Genomic DNA, 19,677 nt, shown 5'->3' with positions numbered 1-19,677 from the left:
GAAGATTCCTGCTCCCTACCTACACCCTGAAGAACCACTGAAAAGATGAGAGAGGCAGAGGAGACTATACGTGAGCAAAGGCTTAGAGAAAGGAAAGGTCAAGGACATGCCTTTTTCTTCCTTTTTTTTTAAAGATGACCAGTAAGGGGATCTTAACCCTTGTTTTGGTGTTGTCAGCACCACGCTCACCCAGTGAGCAACCGGCCGTCCCTATATAGGATCCAAGCCCGTGGCTTTGGTGTTATCAGCAGCACACTCTCCCAAGTGAGCCACAGGCCGGTCCAAGGACATGCCTTTTTTTTTTTTTTTTGACTGGTAAGGGGATCACAACCCTTGGCTTGGTGTCGCTCGCACCGGGCTTAGTCAGTGAGCACACCGGCCATCCCTATATAGAATCCGAACCCACGGTGGGAGTGCTGCTGTGCTCCCAGTGCCACACTCTCCTGAGTGTGCCACGCAGTCAGCCCGGACATGCCTTTTTCAACCTGGCCAGTATGCAGAGTTTATTTCTAAGAGAGGAGGGATAGACAAGGGTGCAGGTGTAGGTTGGAGGGCTGATGGCTTAGTGCTCTGGAAGCACTAGGGTCAGCTGCAGGGATTCTCAACCTCTGCGGTATTGACACTTGGGGTTGGATAAGTCTTTGTTGCAGGGAGCTGCTCTGTGCATTGTAGAATGTTTAGCAGCATCCCTGGCTAAACTACCCACCATATGCTAGTAGCAGCTCTCTCCCAGGCTGTAACAACTGACAATGTCTCCAGACATTGCCAAATATCTCTGGGAAGGTGATCACCCCAGTTAAGTGTTGCCGGTCAGTAAAAAAGACAAAAAGGAAAAAAAAAAAATACAAGATTTTTAGGAGTGATGCATCTCTGTTCCCTTACCACCCCAATCTCCCACTTCCCTGGTACCCATGTGAAGCCAGTGCAGTACCTGGTCACTCCCATGGCAAGAATTTTATTAAATATCTCCTCTATACACTTGCTACAAAAGCCTAAAATGCCACCATTAGGAACTTATTCCTTTAGGTCAAGCATTACTCTCCCTAGGTGTCTCTTAAAATGCCAATCCCCTCTGACAGAAATAAAAAAGTATTACATCTTTACTACCTTGGTATTGGTCTTAGTTCACTAGCCCTCCCCCAGCTCCCTCTGCCCCCTCCCCCCCGTGGAATTCCAAAGCATCTTTGAGACACTGAAACTGGTGGGGGAGAGGGAAGAAGGGAGGAAGAATAGAAATAGCCTGACTGTCCCCAAAAGAAGTGGGGCACCCAGCTGTCTCACCTCCTTCACTGTAAAGCCACAGCCACAACTGCAACATTGGCTAGAGGTATTCATAGACATTGCTGGTAAGTTTTGGTCCAGCAGACAGCAACCCCGTGAACTTTGCACTGACTTTGCCTCCCTTTCTCTCCCCACCCACGCTTCTCAGCCTGAGGACCAAAAAATCTGGCTTTCTCGTAATTTGCTTTGACACTCACTCAGGGAATAACAATGCTAGTAAGAAATACACATAGGACAGCAGGTGGGAAGACAAATATTCCCCAGGAGCCCTCTTGCCAAAGTGTCAGACAATGACAACACAATCTGTACCCATTTCTTGCTACACAGGTTCTTCCCATAGCCTGGGATTTCTCAGGAGACATTGTTGACTTAGATCAGAGTCACAAACTGGCAGACCAGTGCCACCCTCAGATCTGAGCAAGAGAGGTCCCTGTTCTGAACTCCCATATGGCAGGGACTGGCCCTGGCCTTCCTCCTGCTATATCCTTTCCCATGTGGCAAAGAGGCCTTAGGACCCAGGAGACACACCTACCAGAGCCCTGTGTCCCCTTTTAGACCATTCTTCATATACGCAGGACACCAGAATTCCCTGACTAAATGGCCCCGAGCTGGCTTCTAGGAGCTGAAGCCCTGAATATTTCGTCCTGAATGTGGACCAGACCACTGGTATGTGCACTCCTGGACCCAATGCATACAAGGGATGCTGTCTGTAGGGGTGAAATATGTCCACCAACATGAACTTGGGGCCACCACAGAAGAAGAAGAGCCAGAGGAGGGATCCTCATCACCTTGTGCTAGTGCAAAATTCTGAAGTGCCGAAGAATTCTAACTTCAACCCTGGCCTTTCAGGTTGTCATGAACTTATCTTTGTCAAGGGAGGAGAGGACGATGTACCTTGCTAATAATTTGTACACTTGATTTATAACGTTTAAATATTTAGACATGTGGTATATGGCCTCTGTTTGTACTCTTGCCCCAGGTCCTGAAAATGTTAGGGGTAGACCTGACCCATCAAAATAGTTTGTTTGGTCTGCAGAGTATTTGTAAAATTTGGAGAGTTTATGTAGAAATTCCTATGTTGGCTTTTCTTGACGAATTGGAAGATACAGTAACACTGAGCCTGAATTTCCACGTGGCAGCCTGGAAGAGCCCCAAAGGGTGCTGCACACCCACTCCTCAGTTTGTCACACTCTCCACCACTCCCAATTGTCCTATGTCCAGTAAGTTTCATGGATTTACAGTGCCTGCTAGGGCCTGGAGGCATTTGAATGGGGGTCAACTGACCCACCAGCCTGGGGGAGCCATCCCTGTCATGGGTAGGAGGCTGGGATAGTTTGGTTGGTGAGACATCTAGGGTCAGAGTTCTGGAAGTTCAAATCTGTATTCCCAGCTGCCTCTCCAATTTCCCTATGTGGAGATGAAGTTAGCATTGGCACTCATCCTCGGCTCAGTGGTCTGCTACCTCTACCAGGCTGAGCAGAAGGAGAAGTGAAACTGCCTAGGGTCATTAGAAAGTGGAGAATGAAAGGGGAAGAGAAGTCCTTGCTTAGGGAAGGCAGCAGCGCACATGAGCTCCGCATTTCTAGTTCTGGCCCTGAATGTCATTCAGAAGATGCCTGGCACGGGTCATGTGCCTTCTGCGGGGGTTTCTGGGGGAAAATCACAGTGCTAGATCAGGGGTGGGGAGAAAAATCTCTGATTGGAAGGAAGCCTGACCATGAGAGGCCAGGCCCCAGGAGATTTGGCTACAAAGAAAGCTGGACCCAAAGTTCTGTGTCTTAAGACTGTGAAAAGAAACCAAATTCTACTCGCTGCTTCTTCTTTGCTCTGCCCATTAACAGAGGGATGGGAAGGAGTGAGGCAGAGCATTAGCTACGAAAGTTAGAACCCAGAGGAAATCAAGGAGAGAGATCCTCCTCGCCACACACCCCGGTCCACATCGAGTCTGTGCACTGGAAGAGGAGCCTGGTTTGCCAAGTTTGGTTGGGAGATCAAAGGTTAAAATGGCAGATTCTGCATTGGAAGAAATGCTGGGCCTCCGGGAAGGTCTGTCTCCCCAGACTTTGAGTTACCTGGCACAGCCCAGTTGCACACACTGGGCATCCTCAGTGACAGCTTGGCTGGTGAGGCTCCCAGTGGTGGCAATGTGCCTTCAGAGGCTGTTGGGTTCATCCCCCTCCCCCCTCATAGATAGGCTGCACAGAGGTCAGGTGACCACATGCTGGGACGCAGCTTTTCCAAGCCTTTGCGGAGCTTAATAATCATGATAGCCCAACCCTGGTATCATGCCAGAGGGGTAGGAGAGACATGGATGAGGGAGGTCCAGAGTTGAAACCTGACCTCAAACCAGCCAGAGCTGTTGCCTGGCAGGCTGGGGAGGTGTTGACGCAGGGACACGGGCCTGCTCCTCCCTCCCCTGTCAGTCCAGGATGGCTGCCAACAGGCAGGCAACCAACAGCAGCTGTCCCTCTGAAAGCCAAGGGACAAATCTGAGGATGGCTGCTGAAGGGGCTGAATCAGATGCCTGGCATGGCAATTTCTTTTGTCACCAGTTGGCTGAGCAATGGCCATGTGTGGGCAGACCCTGCTGCAGCCTCTGGGGATGCGGCCACTATTGCTCTTGGGCAGTGGGTGGGCGAGGCCGTGGTGTGCAGGCCTGTGGATCTCTGGGCAGCACGCAGACATCAGAGCTGAGGAAATGGAGCACACTGACTTCAGGCTCTGCCAAACTGAAGACACCCCATGTTACCTGAGCCACTTGTCCTCAGAGTGCTCAAATGGCAGCCTGCAGAGACGGCGAAGCCATGTGCTCTTTGTCACTGCTCTCTAAGGCAGGCGCCTTCAGCAGGACATGAAGCCCTGCTGGTAGGGAAGTCCCTGTGGACCTAAGTTACACATTGCCCCTTGAGAGCCTCAAGAGCGTGCTGCCTTTGTGTTACTAAAGTGCCTGGCACAGGGGCGGGCAGCATCTGATGGAGCCAGTTGCAGTCGTGTGAGTGGGAGATCATAGGACCCACCTGACTTACCGTCTTGCAGATGGCATCCCGCACTGGACCTTCTCCCTGACTTCAGAACGACCCACTTACAACTGAGAAAGCACAAGGCAATGAGGAACAGGAGGTGGGAGGTCATGGCGAGAGGATTTGAGGAGGAAAATCAAGAAGATGCCTAGAGGGAGAATTGAAGATGCTTTGACAAAAGCCCAGCATCCCAAGTAAATTAACAAACCATGAAAAAGGGGAGATATTAGCAGAACCTCCAGAACTCTTTGAGGGTACTTGAGGCCAAGAACAAATGAAGGTTCCCAACCCCACAGAATTTAGAGTTTTAAGGGAAACTGTAAAAGAGGGAAAATGTCTTGCCAGACTGGTTTCTTTTCAAACATTTATTTAGAAAAATAACCCTTCTCTGCCCTGCTCTCTCTGTGTCATGGGACTCAGGCTTCATGCCACATACTTCTCTGGATTGGGCTTTCCACCCACACGGGGTCCAACATGCGCTGAACAGCTGCCGCCTGCTGGGAGGCCTCAGGCCCCTCCAGCTGCCACGGTCCTCGTGTTTGATCCTTGTCCAGGCCTCTGTCTCCAAGTCTCCAGATGGAGAGAGGCCAGTGAGGGACGAGGGCAGCCGGGCCACAGTCTGTGTGCCCCTCCTGGGGCCTGCCGGAGCAGCTGGGGGTCGGAGGGCTCTGCTCTCCCCTTTCTCGAGGCTCAGGGCTGGAAGCGCGTGGAGCTGACGTGCGACTGGTGGAAGGCATGGGCACTGTACACCACCTCGGGGGGCGAGGGCGCACTGGTGGCCAGCGCCGAGCACAGAGGCTCGTGGCTGCTGAGCACGGACGTGAAGTACTTCATCTCCTCCGTGAGCTGCTTGATCTCCTTGCGCAGAGCTGCATTCTGCTTCTCCAGGTCTTCGCTCTCCTGTGAGGGGGAATCGGCATTGGAGATTAACATCTGGGAAGGAGGCAAAGGGGAGGGGGCGCAGGAGGAGGCCAAATTAGGCCAAAGGAGTTTTCCTGCACGTGGGTGTGTGCACGTGTGCATACATGCTTGTGTGTGTGTAGGGGTGCGTCTATATAAGCACATGTATGTGTGTGTGGCTGTATGCATAGATATGAGGTTGAACCATAGGACACTGCTGATATTTGTCTGTTTTGACCTATAAAAATAGCAATTTCCTATGTTCAACCTAACAGAGGTGTATGTGTGAGTGTGCTCCTTTGTGTGCATGTGTACAAGGGTCTCTGGGAGTGTGTCTGTGGGTTGAGACTGCCGAGGGAAACCAGCTGGCAGGCCAGAGCCTGAGAAAATGGAAAACAGTTTGTGAGAACATCTTATACTAATTTCACTTCGTTCCACTTGTTTTACCACGTGTTCTCCAAATGCTCCTAGTGTTTGCATTTAGTCTTATGTGTCCATGGTTAACTGTCTGCTTCACCCAGATTCTACAACACTTAGTGTCATTATAAATATTAAGTGGTCAAAGTATGCCACAGACTTTGCTCTATTCAACTCCGTTCCGCCTATTCAAGGGAGTTTGACAAGATAGTCGTCCCTCGGTATCCATGGGGGATTGGTTCCAGAACCTCCCATAGATACCAAAATCTGTGGATGATCAAGCCCCTGTTATAAAATGGCATAGTATTTGCATATAACCTACACACATCTTCCCGTATACTTTAAATCATCTTAGATTACTTGTAATATCCAATACAATGTAAATGCTATGTAAATAGTTGTTACACTTTATTGTTTAGGGAATATGATAAGAAAAGAAAGTCTGTTCACGTTCAGTACAGACACAATTTTTCTTTCTGGATATTTTCCATCTGAGGTTGATTGAATCCACGGATGTTGGACCCATGGACACAGAAGGCCAGCTGTACTCTGGATATGTCCAAGCCCATGTGTGTCTCCTTTTCTAGAAACAACTTTTCTCTATTGCTTGGGGGAACCATCAGATTCATGCTAATCAGGAAAACTCTGGGTAAGGAGTGCTGATTCTTGATCACATCATTAATTAATCAGCAATTATGCTCTGGTAACTAGCACTTACTGAAAAACAATCCCACTCAGAAAGCCCAAGAGAATTGCATTTCTGATGTGATATTCCGATGCGATATTCCTTGACTCAAACAGACCTTTTCTGCTAAAGCACTGGAGCCCACAGAAGAAGGGCAAATGGCATTGGAGATACAAATAAATGACATTTCTGTTTGAAAAACAATCTGATATTTTGGGACCAGATCTTACATTTCTAATTCTACTTGGTTTAGGTCAGCATTTCTCAACTTGCAATATCAGGAGAATTCATTTGAAGCCTTGTTAAAAATATAATTTCAGGCCCTTTCTGAAATCTAGAGATATGAACGCAGTGAGTTTGGGATTTGGGAGGGTGAAGTCTAGGAATGTGAATTTTTAACTAGTGCCCCAGATCGTTCTAGCCATTAGGCAAGTTTGAAAATACTGGTTAAATATGATATTAAACTTGTTTTAATTATTCAAGCACTTATTGAATGCCTGGCTCAATGTGTGGCACATGTGTGAACTCAAATATTTGTTGACTGACTGACTGATGACATCAACTGTTGGCATGAAGTTGACTCAAAAAGACAGTAGGAGGTGAACAGATGTAAAATAACTTGACATTTAAAATTTGCCATGACCATGAATAATCCATCAGAAGCATGAACTGCAGGCTGGGGAGAGAGCTGGATGGGATGTGTCGGTTGCGATGCCCATCATCCTAACCCGTGTACCCCAGACAGATGTAAAATAACTTGACATTTAAAATTTGCCATGACCATGAATAATCCATCAGAAGCATGAACTGCAGGCTAGGGAGAGAGCTGGATGGGATGTGTCGGTTGCGATGCCCATCATCCTAACCCGTGTACCCCAGGGGGTTCCTTTTAAAGTAGTAGAGGAGTCAAGCCAGCTTCCATCAGTTTGTGAAGGACAGATATGACCATGCTCAGCCTCAGCCCGGTATTTCCTGAATGTGACTCAGAGCTAGAAATTGTGCCCAGGTCGGTACAAAGGAAGTCCCCATCTCTAAAATGGGGCAGGGGGATACCAAGAGCCATGATGGAGTTAGAGCCTTGGCTTCTTCTGGAAGGTGTGGCATCTCATTCATTTTACCACTTGGGTGTTTCCTGGCACATCCCAGAGGGAGGGCATCCCCCCTTTACCGAAAGGTAAGATAAAGTGACACCATGAGACTGGGGGGGTGTTGGTAAGACGGGAACTGGGGGCCGGGAGTCCTGGCTCTTTCCTCTAGCCCTTTTCTTCGCCCCCTCTGAGAGTTTCCACTAGTGATAACATTTACTGTAAATTCTGTGCTCTGAAGAGCCTGGGCAAACCCCAAGGCAGAAGGGAGGGGCCAGGGTAGGCCCGCTCTGACCTTCTCCCCGCCTAGAGGGAGGCCCAGCTTTCGGGAAGTGACAGCAGGTCCTTCCTCCCAAAGCAAGCTGTGCTGAGCTCTCTCTCAGCTGCCTCTCCCCTCCCCGGCTTGCAGATCCCAGAGCTCTAGGAGGTGTTCATAACCGCTGCCTGCCCCTCTAACCAGAAAACCACCACCAGTGACAAGAAGCTTTGTCTTTACCTTGGGAAGCAAGACTGCTTCCTGCTAGGGCCCCAGAGAAACCCTTCCTGCCAGCCCCAGGGCCATGCAGCCAGCCCGACACTTACAAGAGAAAGGGTTTGACTTCCCCTGCAGGAGGAAGTGGCTGATCTGGGGCCTCTTCCCTCCCCTCACCTCCCCACCTGCTATTGCTCAGTCCACTCTGACCCTCTTCAGGGCAGCCATGCCCTGGAAAGGGCCCACACAGCTGAAGGGACAACTGGAAAAGGTGGCCATCAGAGCTGCTGTTTATCTAGAGGTACAACAATCACATCCCCTAACTTCCCAATAGAACTCAGGAAAGGGGAAGAGGAAAGGAAAGTTTGGGAAGGAAATTTTGGCTTCTATCGTGCATGTCTTTTCCTTTAATGGGGGAAGGGTATACCAGCATTTGGGCATCCATCTAACAGGCTTTCTGCTTTCCAGAATTCATTTAGGTCCATCAGGCTCCTCATACCAACCCTCTGAGATGGATATGGAAGGCCAGCTGTTATCATTAGCCCAACTCTACAGATGAGCCCAATGGAGAGCCTGGGACAAACCTACCCCACACACCCCCCAAAGTGATCACAGGCTGGAAGCAGCAGCTGCTAGGAGAAAGTGCTATAGGATTCGCCTCAGTGAGTCACTTGGGATTGATCCAAATACCCACAGCTGGGTAGGGGCAGAGCATGGCTTAGCTCAGGCCCTAGGTTCCTTTTAGCACCCCTGAATGCTTCCCCTGAGAGGCTGGAGACTTGAGTGGGCAATGGTCTCCAGGGAGCACTGAGGAGTCGTTGGCTGCTCTGTAGTCTACCAGGAGAAAGCTGGGACTTGGGTTTGGTGATCCTTAAACACAGCAAAGAAGCCTGAGTCACCACACTCTTCCAATCACAGAGGTGATGACTGGCCTGAGCTGAGTTGGGAGGGAGTCATCTGTCCAGCTGTTCTGGAAGAGGGCTTCCTTGAGGCCAGGCCTTCTTCCAGATGCAGAGCCAGGTCCTGAACACATGACAATGGTGGGTTCTGTTGGCAGTAATTGGGGACGGGTCCTGGGTCCTGGTCAGGGCTGGGTGACCCTCGGTGACTTGCTTTCCCTGTTGAGCTCCAGTTGCCTCATTTTAAAACAGGAAGACTGGACCCAAACAAATGATTCTCAACCTCAGCCACACATTGGGATCCCCTGGGGAGCTTTAATGATACTGGTGCCTGATTCTGACTTAATAGGTCTGGGTTGCAGCCTGGGCATTAAAGGCTTGTTGGGTTGTTAAAGGCTCCCCAGAAGATCTAACATGCAGCTGATGTTGAAAACCACAGGATTAGAAGATCTCCAAGTCCCCTCTAACTTTCACATACTTTGGATTCCAAATTGACTACCTGAGTGTATTAGCAAACTAGAGCCTCTAACCCCAACCTGTTGGAAATGTGTGTGCGTGTGTGTGTGTGTGTGTTGGGGGTAAAGGGGTGTAGACTCAACTTATATGAGAAAGATTAGTGGAATCCACATTTTTTAAAAGAATAACCTAGCTTGACTTAATAGTAACTAAAATTTATTGAATACTACCATATGCCAATCACTCTTTTATGGTTTTTATCATATTTTACTGTTATCATTATATTTAATCTTTGCAACAACCTCGTGTAGTAGATAATATTATTATCTCCATTTTACAGGAGAAGAAACACAGAGGTACAGAGAAGTTAAGTAACTCGGTCGAGTTTGCACAGCTTGTAAGTTACAGCACCAGTATCTGCATTGAGGCAGTCTGGTTTCAGAGTCTGTGCCCTCTGTCCTCTCCTGCCTTTGGAGTCTGTTTAAACCTTGTGATGTTTGATAATTATCTCCTGTGAGGCCCCAGCCCTGTTGGCTTTCCAATGTCTTCTTCCCTCTTTTCCCACCTCATGCAAATCCAGATGCTAAAGTTTATAATTCACCCTTGCCTGTGGGGTCACCTGATGCCACCTCTATCATGAACCATAAGCAGCTTAGGGGGTGGCTAGGGAAGAGGCTTCCTGGGGGTGTGGGAACACTCTGGGAAATCCCCTACTGGAGGGGCTGGGGAAGGGCCCTCAAAGAGCTCTTGAATGATGGGGAATCCCCAGGAGGTTCCCTTACACCCAGGGAGCCAGTTGGGACAAAGACCAAGGACAGGCCAACATTGCCTAGGTGGGTTCTGGCCCAAGGCTCTGGCAGGGACTCTGCAGGCATTCTGAGCCGGGCTTGGACCTCCTCCACGCCAGGTCTGATTTAGTGCCGTGACCTTCTCCTTACTATTTCTAATCACAATTTCCAGAAGGGTGAAAACAGCCCCTGTATGTCCCCTTGACACAATGTGCAGACATTTATTGTTAGGATGACCTTTAGTCCCACCCACACTTAAATAAGAGAGTGGTGTTTGAGTCTTATCCCTCACGGCCAGCTATTTGCTCAATCTCTATCAGTTGCCTGCCCCTGTATATCAAATGCAGGTGGAGGGTGGCATCCCCCATTCCTGAAGAAGGCTTTGAACTTCCCAAGCAGGAGAAGGATCTATGCCTACATCTCCCACCATTCCTGGGGAAATTAGCCCCAACTTCTGCCCCTCACCCTATGAGAAGGTAAGAGGAATCACCAAACTATAGGTCTTTGCACTGAACGATGAACATGTCTGCCTCTGGAGAAATCTTCACTTTCATGCCTTACAGCTGAAGCTCGAGGGCCATAACTACCTTTGTCATCAACAGATGTTCAGCCACATAAGCCATGCATGCCCTCAGGGCCCCATCTAGAGTCACAGGGTTAGAAAGCTGTCACCTGCTCTTTGGATTTCAGGGCTATGATGTTATTGACCTCAGACATGAGAAACCCTATAGGCTGGCTCACTCAGCATCCATCCCAAGTCCTTCTCCCCTGCCTTCCTCTACAGAGACTGAAAGAGAATTGCTCAAATATCCAGCTTTCCTTGCAGCTAGGAGTGGCCATGTGACAGAATTCTGACCAATGAGATGTAAGCAGCAAAGCCTGGAGGTTCAGCAGCCCTCTTGTAGCCTGGAGGATGAAAGCCTCATACTGAGGATGGCTGTGCAGAAGAGGGACCTTGGTTCTTCCTTGCTCTAGTCTGGTCTATCCACTTCTGAACTTCTTGTTATATGAGAAAAATAAACCATGACCTGTCAATACCTCTGCGGCTTGTCTCTTACTTGTAGCTGAATGCAGTCCTGACTGATAACTTGAGTTAGACAAGTTACCACTAGCAAGCCCAATTCTGAAAAACAAAGAACAAAACACCTAATAATTGCCATCAAAGTGAAGGTTTGAATGGTTTGTTTCGTCTCGTTTTAAGCTATTAGGCCACTGGGACAGAATATCTGAGTATATACTCACACAGTTGCTCCAAATTCATTCCACGCATTCTACAGTATGCACCTGACAGCCTTCAAATGTCACTGCTCCTGATTCTCAACGCTGGCTGCACTCTGCAATCCCCTAGGAGCTTTAAAGAGCCTCAATTCCTGGACTTCACACACCCCCACCCCAAGAGGTTCCAATTTAATTGTCCTGAGGTGGGTCGTAGGCATCAAGATTTTAAAAATACTTTCCAGGTGAGCCTAATGTACAGCCAAGTTGAGAATTGTGCTCATAGCCGATTTCTTCTTTAAAAAAACATAATAAAATAAATATATAATGTATAATTTCATTAAATTTATTTTATGTATTTATATATTTTATATTTTAATGTTATTAAATATACTTTATAATATATAGTATAAACAATATAAATATAAAGAATTTTATAGAGTTGGGAGAACACTTCTAAGTTAAAAAACGTTTCTAAAAGAAAATGCCCATTTAAGCACTTTACTGTTATTATTCTCTACTTGGTGAAAACAACTTCAAGTAGCCCAGCATGGCTCATTCTTAGGATGGAAAGGCCAAAAGTAGGGGATCTACTCAAATTTCATTAATTATAACTTTATCAAATTTGTTACCCATTAGATTGTTGAGCACCATGAGAGCAGGGGCTATTACTGTCTTCACCGTTCTGTCCTCCAGTGACAAGGACAGTGCTTGGCAAATAGTAAGTGTTCAATAAAATCATGTTGCTTGACTGCCAACTTGGAATCTGTAACAATTTACCAAAATCTGAGATGTACCTGTGAAGAAAGAGTCTACTAAGTCAATTTGTGGTGTCCACGAGGTTTCCGAGGGGGTGTTGAACCTGCTTTAATATTCGTAGCTTCTACTTTGTAACTCCAGGATAGTTACAAATGAATCTCAGAGATTTATTTTTTTAAAAGGCCCAGGTCAAACCCCTGCTTGGCAACGCTTTCGTTCCCCAGACTTCAGCGCTAAGGTGGGAGCAGCAGTCACACCACTGTAAGAACCCCGCCTGTGATTTCCCCAGCTCAGACTGGACCTCCCCCGTCCACACCGAGTGAAGGAGACTTGGACAGTTGTGGAGAACAGCCAAGCCAGTGAAACAGTCGGTGTTCTTAACGTTCTTATAAACAACAGGAAAGAAGGGCATTTGTTTTCATGTACATCTGATTGATTTACAGGAAAATACCAGGCTCTCTGCATTAAACAAAGGAACAAATATAACCCTGTCCCCACTGCAAAGCAAAAAAAATATAATATTGCATTGTTCTTATATTTGCTCTCTCATTTAAACTCTCCAACAGCCCCCTGAGTTGCCATTGCTTCCCATTTTGCAATCAGAATTTAGATTCAGAGAAATCCCCCAGACAGGATTTGGATTCATTTTGTCCCCCACCCCCACACGACCCCCAATCCATTTCCTGCTCCCTACAGCACAATTGCTTTTATTACCGAGCACCTCCTCTCTCCCTCCCTGTCCCCGGCCCACCAGCCATCTTTCTGACCTTTGACTGGCCACACTCAGATTGGCCTCAAGGCTCTGCTGAAAGCATCTTTTCCCCAGATCTTCCCAGTCTCCTCTCTGATTCACGTTTGATCTCAAATGTCAGGGCCTCAGGAAGGCCTTCCCTGATCACGGTCCCATCCCCTTCCCTTAGTCACTTTTCACATTGCACTATTTCACATGGTGTGATTAGCATGTTTATTTGTCTGTTTTCCAGTCTGATTTCCATCGAATAAGGTTGGTTCACGACATCAGGGACTCAGTCTGTCCTGTCACTGCTATGTCCTCAGTACCCAGAATAAACCATATCTGGCACGTAGGAGGCTAGTAAATACTTGTTGAGTGGATGAATCACTTCTGCTAACATTAGCTCTAGTACTGGGAATTTGGCCCTTGCTTTTATAATTTTCGGTATCACCCCACTCTATTAAAGAAAAGGAATATTCTTGCACCAGCTGAGTACCCAGAAAATATTTTAGTTGCAGAGTCCTCAGTTGCAGGAAGTTGCATGCTGGCCTTAGGAATCCAGTCCCCTCTGCTTGGCTCTGAACTTTATCACTTCTCTTGAGTTTTCATAAGAGCTCTGGGTTACCTTCCTTGGCTCCCGTATGTCTAGGCGACCAGTTCACACCTGTCGTCTTGGTATAATATTTACTAGTACCCCCTTTAACTCTCAAAAGTGTTCCCATTTGGAGGATAACTTATAAGGTCTCTTTACCAAAACCTGACCCCCAAATCTAATGATACCAAATCAATGGTATCCTCTTTGTCTTTGTCCTTTATTTTTACCCAGAGTCCCTTCAGCTCTCCCTATGGCCATTTTCTTCTGTTTCGTTTTGTTTTTAATTAAAAATATACAGTATAACTACATTAAAGATATATTTTTTAAAAAACTTAAAACAACCGGGATTCTAGTCCCCTAACACAACTGTTTTATTTTTACCCAGAGTCCCTTCAGCTCTCCCTATGGCTATTTTCTTCTGTTTTGTTTTGTTTTTAATTAAAAATATACAGTATAACTACACTAAAGATATATTTTTTAAAAAACTTAAAACAACCGGGATTCTAGTCCCCTAACACAACTGTTTTTATTTGTGCATACTTCCATTTTGTCCTTTTAAACAAACATGCATACTTATTTTACAAAATCTCAACCCTAGCACTTATACAATTTATATTCTGCTTTCTGTCACAACTTTGTCACATCTACACAGTTACCATAATAATTATTATTCTCATAATTATTTTTAACAGCTACATCATCAAATTGATGATCCACAGTTTACTAAAATGATCTTCTAATGTTGGATGTTTTTGTTTTGTTTTTTCTTTTATTTTAGTTGGTTGTACATATCTGTGGGGTAAAGATTTGAATATCAATACCTGTGTGCAATATGTGATGCTCAGATTATGATAATTAGTATATTCAACATTATACAATATAATCGCTTTTTGTGGCCTTTTATCTATTCCGCCCTTTAATGTTGGATATTTTGGTTGCTTTCAAAACGTCGCTATTATAAATAATGCTGGAATGAACATTTTGATCCATACTGGGTTTTGTCTTTGTTCAATATTTCCTAGGATAAATTCCTAGGAGAGAGATTAGTGGGGTAAAGGGCATATCAATCTCCCAGTTGTGGTAAGCATTTCTGTAAAAGTTTTGTGTAAAATGTACAATGTCACCAGTAGTGAATGGCATGGATCAATTTTTTCTACAACCTCAGCGGCATTTAAATGTTATAATTATAAATAATTTATTTTTGCCAAATAACTTTATGAAAGTTTCTTAATTTCATTTTAATGTTACAAGTTATCAATTACTAAGGAGAAAAAAAACTTCCTATGAGTCTGTCTCCTTATTGTAACCTCCTCAACCAAGAGTGACTTTGCCCTCCAGGGGACATTTGGCAAGTTCTGGAAATAGTTTTGGTTGGCACAGCTGGGGAGAGGGGAGACTCTACTGGCATCCAATGGGTAGATTATACATTTTACAATGCATAGGACAACCCCCCACAACAAAGAATTATCAGGCTCAAACATCAATAGGGCTGAGGTTGAGAAACCCTGCCTTAGTATGTATCGTTTTCATAATCTGAATAGGAAATTAGGTTATTTTCATTTTGGTAGGAAAAATGTTATGTAAGCTTTCTGTTCATAGCCTCTGCCCACTTATGTATTGCAATCTTGATGTTTTTCTTTTAAAAGTTGTTCTTTCTGTAGTATAACTATTAAATCTTCATTTATTTAATTTGCATGCAATTTATTTAAACTACATGCAATGTTTTCCCCAATACTTCATTGTCCTTTTAATTCTAGATTACAATTTTCAAACCTCTTTTAAATAAAGGAAAATTTAGACTTCAGCCCCTAACAACCTTGAAGTCTCTCTCCTTCCAGTCTCTTGGTGTATGTTTGTCTTCTAGAGCAGACAAACATCCTTTGTCCAGGATGTTCAAGCATTCTGGTTAATGGCCCACTCCTTGGCTTACCCTTTGCAAATGGACTATGTGAACACCAGCACCCACACAGCAAAGCTTTGCTCAGCAAAGTGGCACAAAACAAAAGCAGACTGGTGGGAAGACAAGAGGTTTGAGTTCTTGGGTGTCCTTGAGAAAGACATCAGTTTCCTCATCAGTAGCATGGCAGGTTGGCCTAGAAGATCTCTGAGTTCTCTGTGAATTCTAAGATCCTATAAATAAGATAGTATGGCCATAATGATTGTTTCTCCCTCTATAAGCTACTATGTGGGTCCATGATGGCACCCTCCACAGGTATCTCACAATCCGAAAGGGTCTTTGTCCTGTGGACCCAACCCAATCCCCCTAGGAAGCAGGGGCTGGACTGTGTTCTACAGAAAAGATTAAGGAAGCCTCCAAGCAGCTTGAGGAGGGGCTCTTTGGCAAGACCCTCTCATTCCTCTCAAGAGAAGGAAGTCTGGGTGCTACTGAGAATAGTTCCATGAAGACATCCACTGACCGGGCAACTATTAAATTGTGACCTGGGACCTGTAATCCTGTTCAGATAGGCATTCTTTATATTGTCAAGACCAGTGTAGAGCTAGCCTTATTTCAAATATGGCTCCCAAACTTAACCACGCTGACCCGTTGTCAGGGAAATAAGCAGTTAGGGTTGGTAGATTGCTTGACGTGTTTTCCCTCCCCAAATGAAAATAGTCTAATTTTTTATTCTGATTTTAAAATGGCACATGTTTATAAAAATAATTATAATAATAACAATACAGAAAAGTACTAAGAGTAAGGCAAACTACCCAAACTCAAGCACCCAGAAGTAACCACTATTAGCATTTTGGAGACTATTTTTCCAGACATCTCTTTATGCATGCAACCATGCCCGAATTGTACAAATTTTATTAAGGCAAACTACCCAAACTCAAGCACCCAGAAGTAACCACTATTAGCATTTTGGAGACTATCTTTCCAGACATCTCTTTATGCATGCAACCATGCCCAAATTGTACAAATTTTACGTTATTCTGCATATTCTTTCTAATTTGCTTTTTTCACTCTATGTCATCTCATTGACATCTTTCTATATAGATAAATACATAGTCATTTTTAGTGCCAGCATAAAATTCTATTGTATGAATGTATCATAATATGCATAATCCCCCGTCGTTAGCCACCTGTTCAATTTTACAGCATTGGCTAAGTGTTTACTATTCACAAATAATGATGAACTGAGCATCCTTGTACATCACTTTTTCTTCAAACTCTTGTCCGTGGTATTGTGTGTCAAAGGTTATTCTCATATAAAATGTTAATATTTATTGTTATATAGCCTTCTCAAAAAATTGTATCGATTGATATATTGCATAGAAATATCTTTACTTTCTTGACCAGGCCTAATGATGGGTAGGGAAAAGCATGAATTTTGTAAGATGTTGCTTAAAAAATACAAAAGTAAATTCAGGAAGAGATTCAAGGAAGATATATGTCAGAGAAGATGAAAACATCCTCATGACAGTTTGAAGGAAGAGGCAGTATACCTCAGTGGTTAGGGAGATGGGTTCTGATGTCAGAATTAACAAACCTAGTTACAAGCTGCATAAATTGGATAAGTTACTTAACCTAATGCAAGGAATTATAAAATAAGTTTTGTGTGCAGATTAAATGAGATATTGCACGAGGAACTTACAGTGTCTGATATGTAGTCGTGTTTAAGTAACATATTTTTAAAAAGAAATTAATAGCAATAGAGGCACAAGAGACACATCTCTTTTCTGTAGGTGGTTCACCAATTTTGTATTGAAGTTTTTAAGGGTGGAACTAACCAAAATATTCTTTGTGTGTTTCATTGGCCTATGACTTTGCTATGCCAAAAAACACTATGGTGTGGTCTCCCAGAGACAGAAAACTCCTGGAGTAAAATAGGGCCATAAGCAGCTTTCACACCAAGCCTCCCCAGAAAGCCAAGAACAATAATGCTGGTCTAAGGAGGCCCAGGAGGTTCATTGCTGAGTTTCTTTTCCTTCATAACTCAATTTTCCTCCACCTGTAAAAATCTTATTTCTCATAGCATTAGCTCAGCTTCATTTAGCACATAACTTACACTCATGATTTTTCTGTCATACGTGATGTTAAATATATACCCTGGAAGCTGTACCCCTCTCTCTTCTTAAATTGATATGAGACTCCTTCAGGGCCCAGCCCCAGGCAAGCACCTGGCCCACCCCTACTATGGAAGTACCTAAATCTCTAGCTTTCAAATTTTGCCCTGTTATTATAGCTTGCTTCCAGTTCAATCCTCAGGCCAAATCTGACTTGTCAACAGCACAGCTCTGAGCTAACATTGCTGTCTGCCACCCATCTTCTCTACTTTTAGCCTATTCATGAACAAAGCTTCTTAATTGATCTCAACCCTCTTTCCACTGACCCTGGACATTGAGTCAGAATCCTTCCTGCTGTAAGGCACCAGGGAGCCACTATAATCAGCCAGAATGGCTGCACAAAGGGAACTGATTTGCCATCTTTTACAGTGGCTCATCTAGTACTGTAGACCGTAGGATTCTCAAATCCCAACTGAGAGTTGGTTCTCCCAAAGGACTAAGACATTTGCGTAAGTTGTTCAAGGGATAAAATGTCATAATGGAAGACTGTTCAATGTGTGATATCAAAATTAGAAAAGAAATCATCCTAACATGTGTGTAGTAATGAGTAATGTTGAGAATTTCAATATCTGTATTATAAGAAGAAAAGCATGTGATAAAAAAAACCAAACTATATAAAAAAAGTTAAAAATGCAAAGTATCTCTCTCCTGCTTTAGATTTTCAGTCCTACTTTTCAGAAATAAATATCATTAACATTTTGTTGGGTAATCTATTTGAAAAAATTTAAGTTTATACACTTATTTACATATACATAATTTTTAAAATTAAAAACACTGATGGGAACAAAATATGTACCATAATCATATCTTTTTTTCTTAAGAGTACAGAAACTTGGTAATCTTCCCAGATTACCACATTCAGTTGTAACTCACTATTTTACAGCTCCATATCATTCCACCAAATGGACAAACTATAATTTATTTAATCACTTCCTTACTTATAGATATTTAGCTTGTTTCCAGTCTTTGCTATAAGAAACAATGCAGTAATGATTATCTTTACATGTACAGAATTGTATAATTTGTGGATATGCTTGTGAATAGTCTCCTAGATGTCAAATTGCTGAGTCACAGAGCATGGGCCCCTATAATTTGGATGGATGTTGTCAAATTGGCGTCTAATAGGGTTGTACTGACTATACTCCTACTAGCAGTGTGTGATGGAACCTGCTTCTCCACTGACTTGACAACATTGTGCATTAGCAACATTTTTCATCTTTGCCAGTCTGGCAGGAGAATGTCACTGTTGCCTTAACTGGAATTTTCCTAAGTGATGTCTAGTATCTTTTTACATATTTATTTGCCACTTATTCCTCTCTTTCTGTAAGTTGTCTATTTATAATCACTGTCCATATTTCTTTGGGGTTGTTAATCATTTCCTACTCATAAGAGCTCTCATACGTTAAGTAAACATGCTCTTTTTGGTCATCTGTGTTAGAGATATTTTCTCCCAGTTTATCATTTACCTTTTGTTTTGATATAGCATTTTGTCCTATAATGAAATGTTCACTTTTTATGTACAGAAGTAATGTTTATCAATATTTTCTTTTATGGTTTTAGGGTTTTTGAATTTTATTTGGAAAAGAATTCTTTGTTCCAAGATGAATTTTTTAATACTGATGTGTTTTTCAAAATTTCTTTAGTTTCCTTTTTTCTTTTTTTTTTTAACATTTAATCTGTGTGTGTGTTGAATAAGAAATGAAATAACCAGACAGCTCTATTCATTGAATAACTCAGCTTTCTCTCACTGGTTTGAAATGCTATCCTGGTCATTTTATATTTGTACTTGTATCTTAGGAATTGACATATGTATCTGCGTCTTGACATTTGAGTTTGTTTGGGGGGCTGTTTCTGTATTCTATCCTGTCCGATGTTCTGTCTTTTCCACATTGTTTTGATTTCTATATTTGTGATTTACTTTAATATCTTCGTCAACTAATCTTCTCTCATTGCCCTTCTTCTTTAGCATTTTCCTGGCAATTTCACATGGTTCTTTTTCACTGGGAACTTAGAATAGTTAATCTAGTTCTTCCCTAACTCACAGAAAATCCTATTAGATTTTTATTAGGATCATATCGAATTTATAGATTTTTTTTTCCTTTTTGTCTTTTTTCGTGACCGGCAACGGATCACAACCCTTGGTGTTGCGCCCGCACCTTGCTCAGCCAGTGAGCAGCTGGTCTGTATGTGGGATCCGAACCGTCGGCGGGAGCGCCGCCGCACTCCCAAGTGGCGCACCGGAGCAGGGCGCCCCCGGGCCCGCCCCAGCCGTTTTTTTATCAGCCATCTTTTCCCAACCTCTGT

The 19,677-nt window shown here is 44.1% G+C and overlaps 1 protein-coding gene across 1 annotated transcript in view; it reads right to left on the bottom strand.

Annotated features, from left to right (window-relative positions):
- Window positions 1-4,663: 4,663 nt before the first annotated feature.
- BATF (basic leucine zipper transcription factor, ATF-like) overlaps window positions 4,664-19,677 on the bottom strand; it is a 21,628-nt gene continuing 6,614 nt past the window's right edge. Inside the window, exon 3 of the mRNA XM_008567066.1 lies at window positions 4,664-5,201. Within this exon, the coding sequence (XP_008565288.1) occupies window positions 4,992-5,201 (210 nt within the window). The 3' untranslated portion in view covers window positions 4,664-4,991. The remainder of the gene's footprint in view (window positions 5,202-19,677) is intronic.

Source organism: Galeopterus variegatus, unplaced genomic scaffold (genome assembly GCF_000696425.1).
Source record: "Galeopterus variegatus unplaced genomic scaffold, G_variegatus-3.0.2 Scaffold290, whole genome shotgun sequence".
Lineage (NCBI taxonomy): Eukaryota > Metazoa > Chordata > Mammalia > Dermoptera > Cynocephalidae > Galeopterus > Galeopterus variegatus.
Note: the sequence above shows the minus strand (reverse complement) of the source record. Positions and strands in the feature narration are given on the sequence as shown.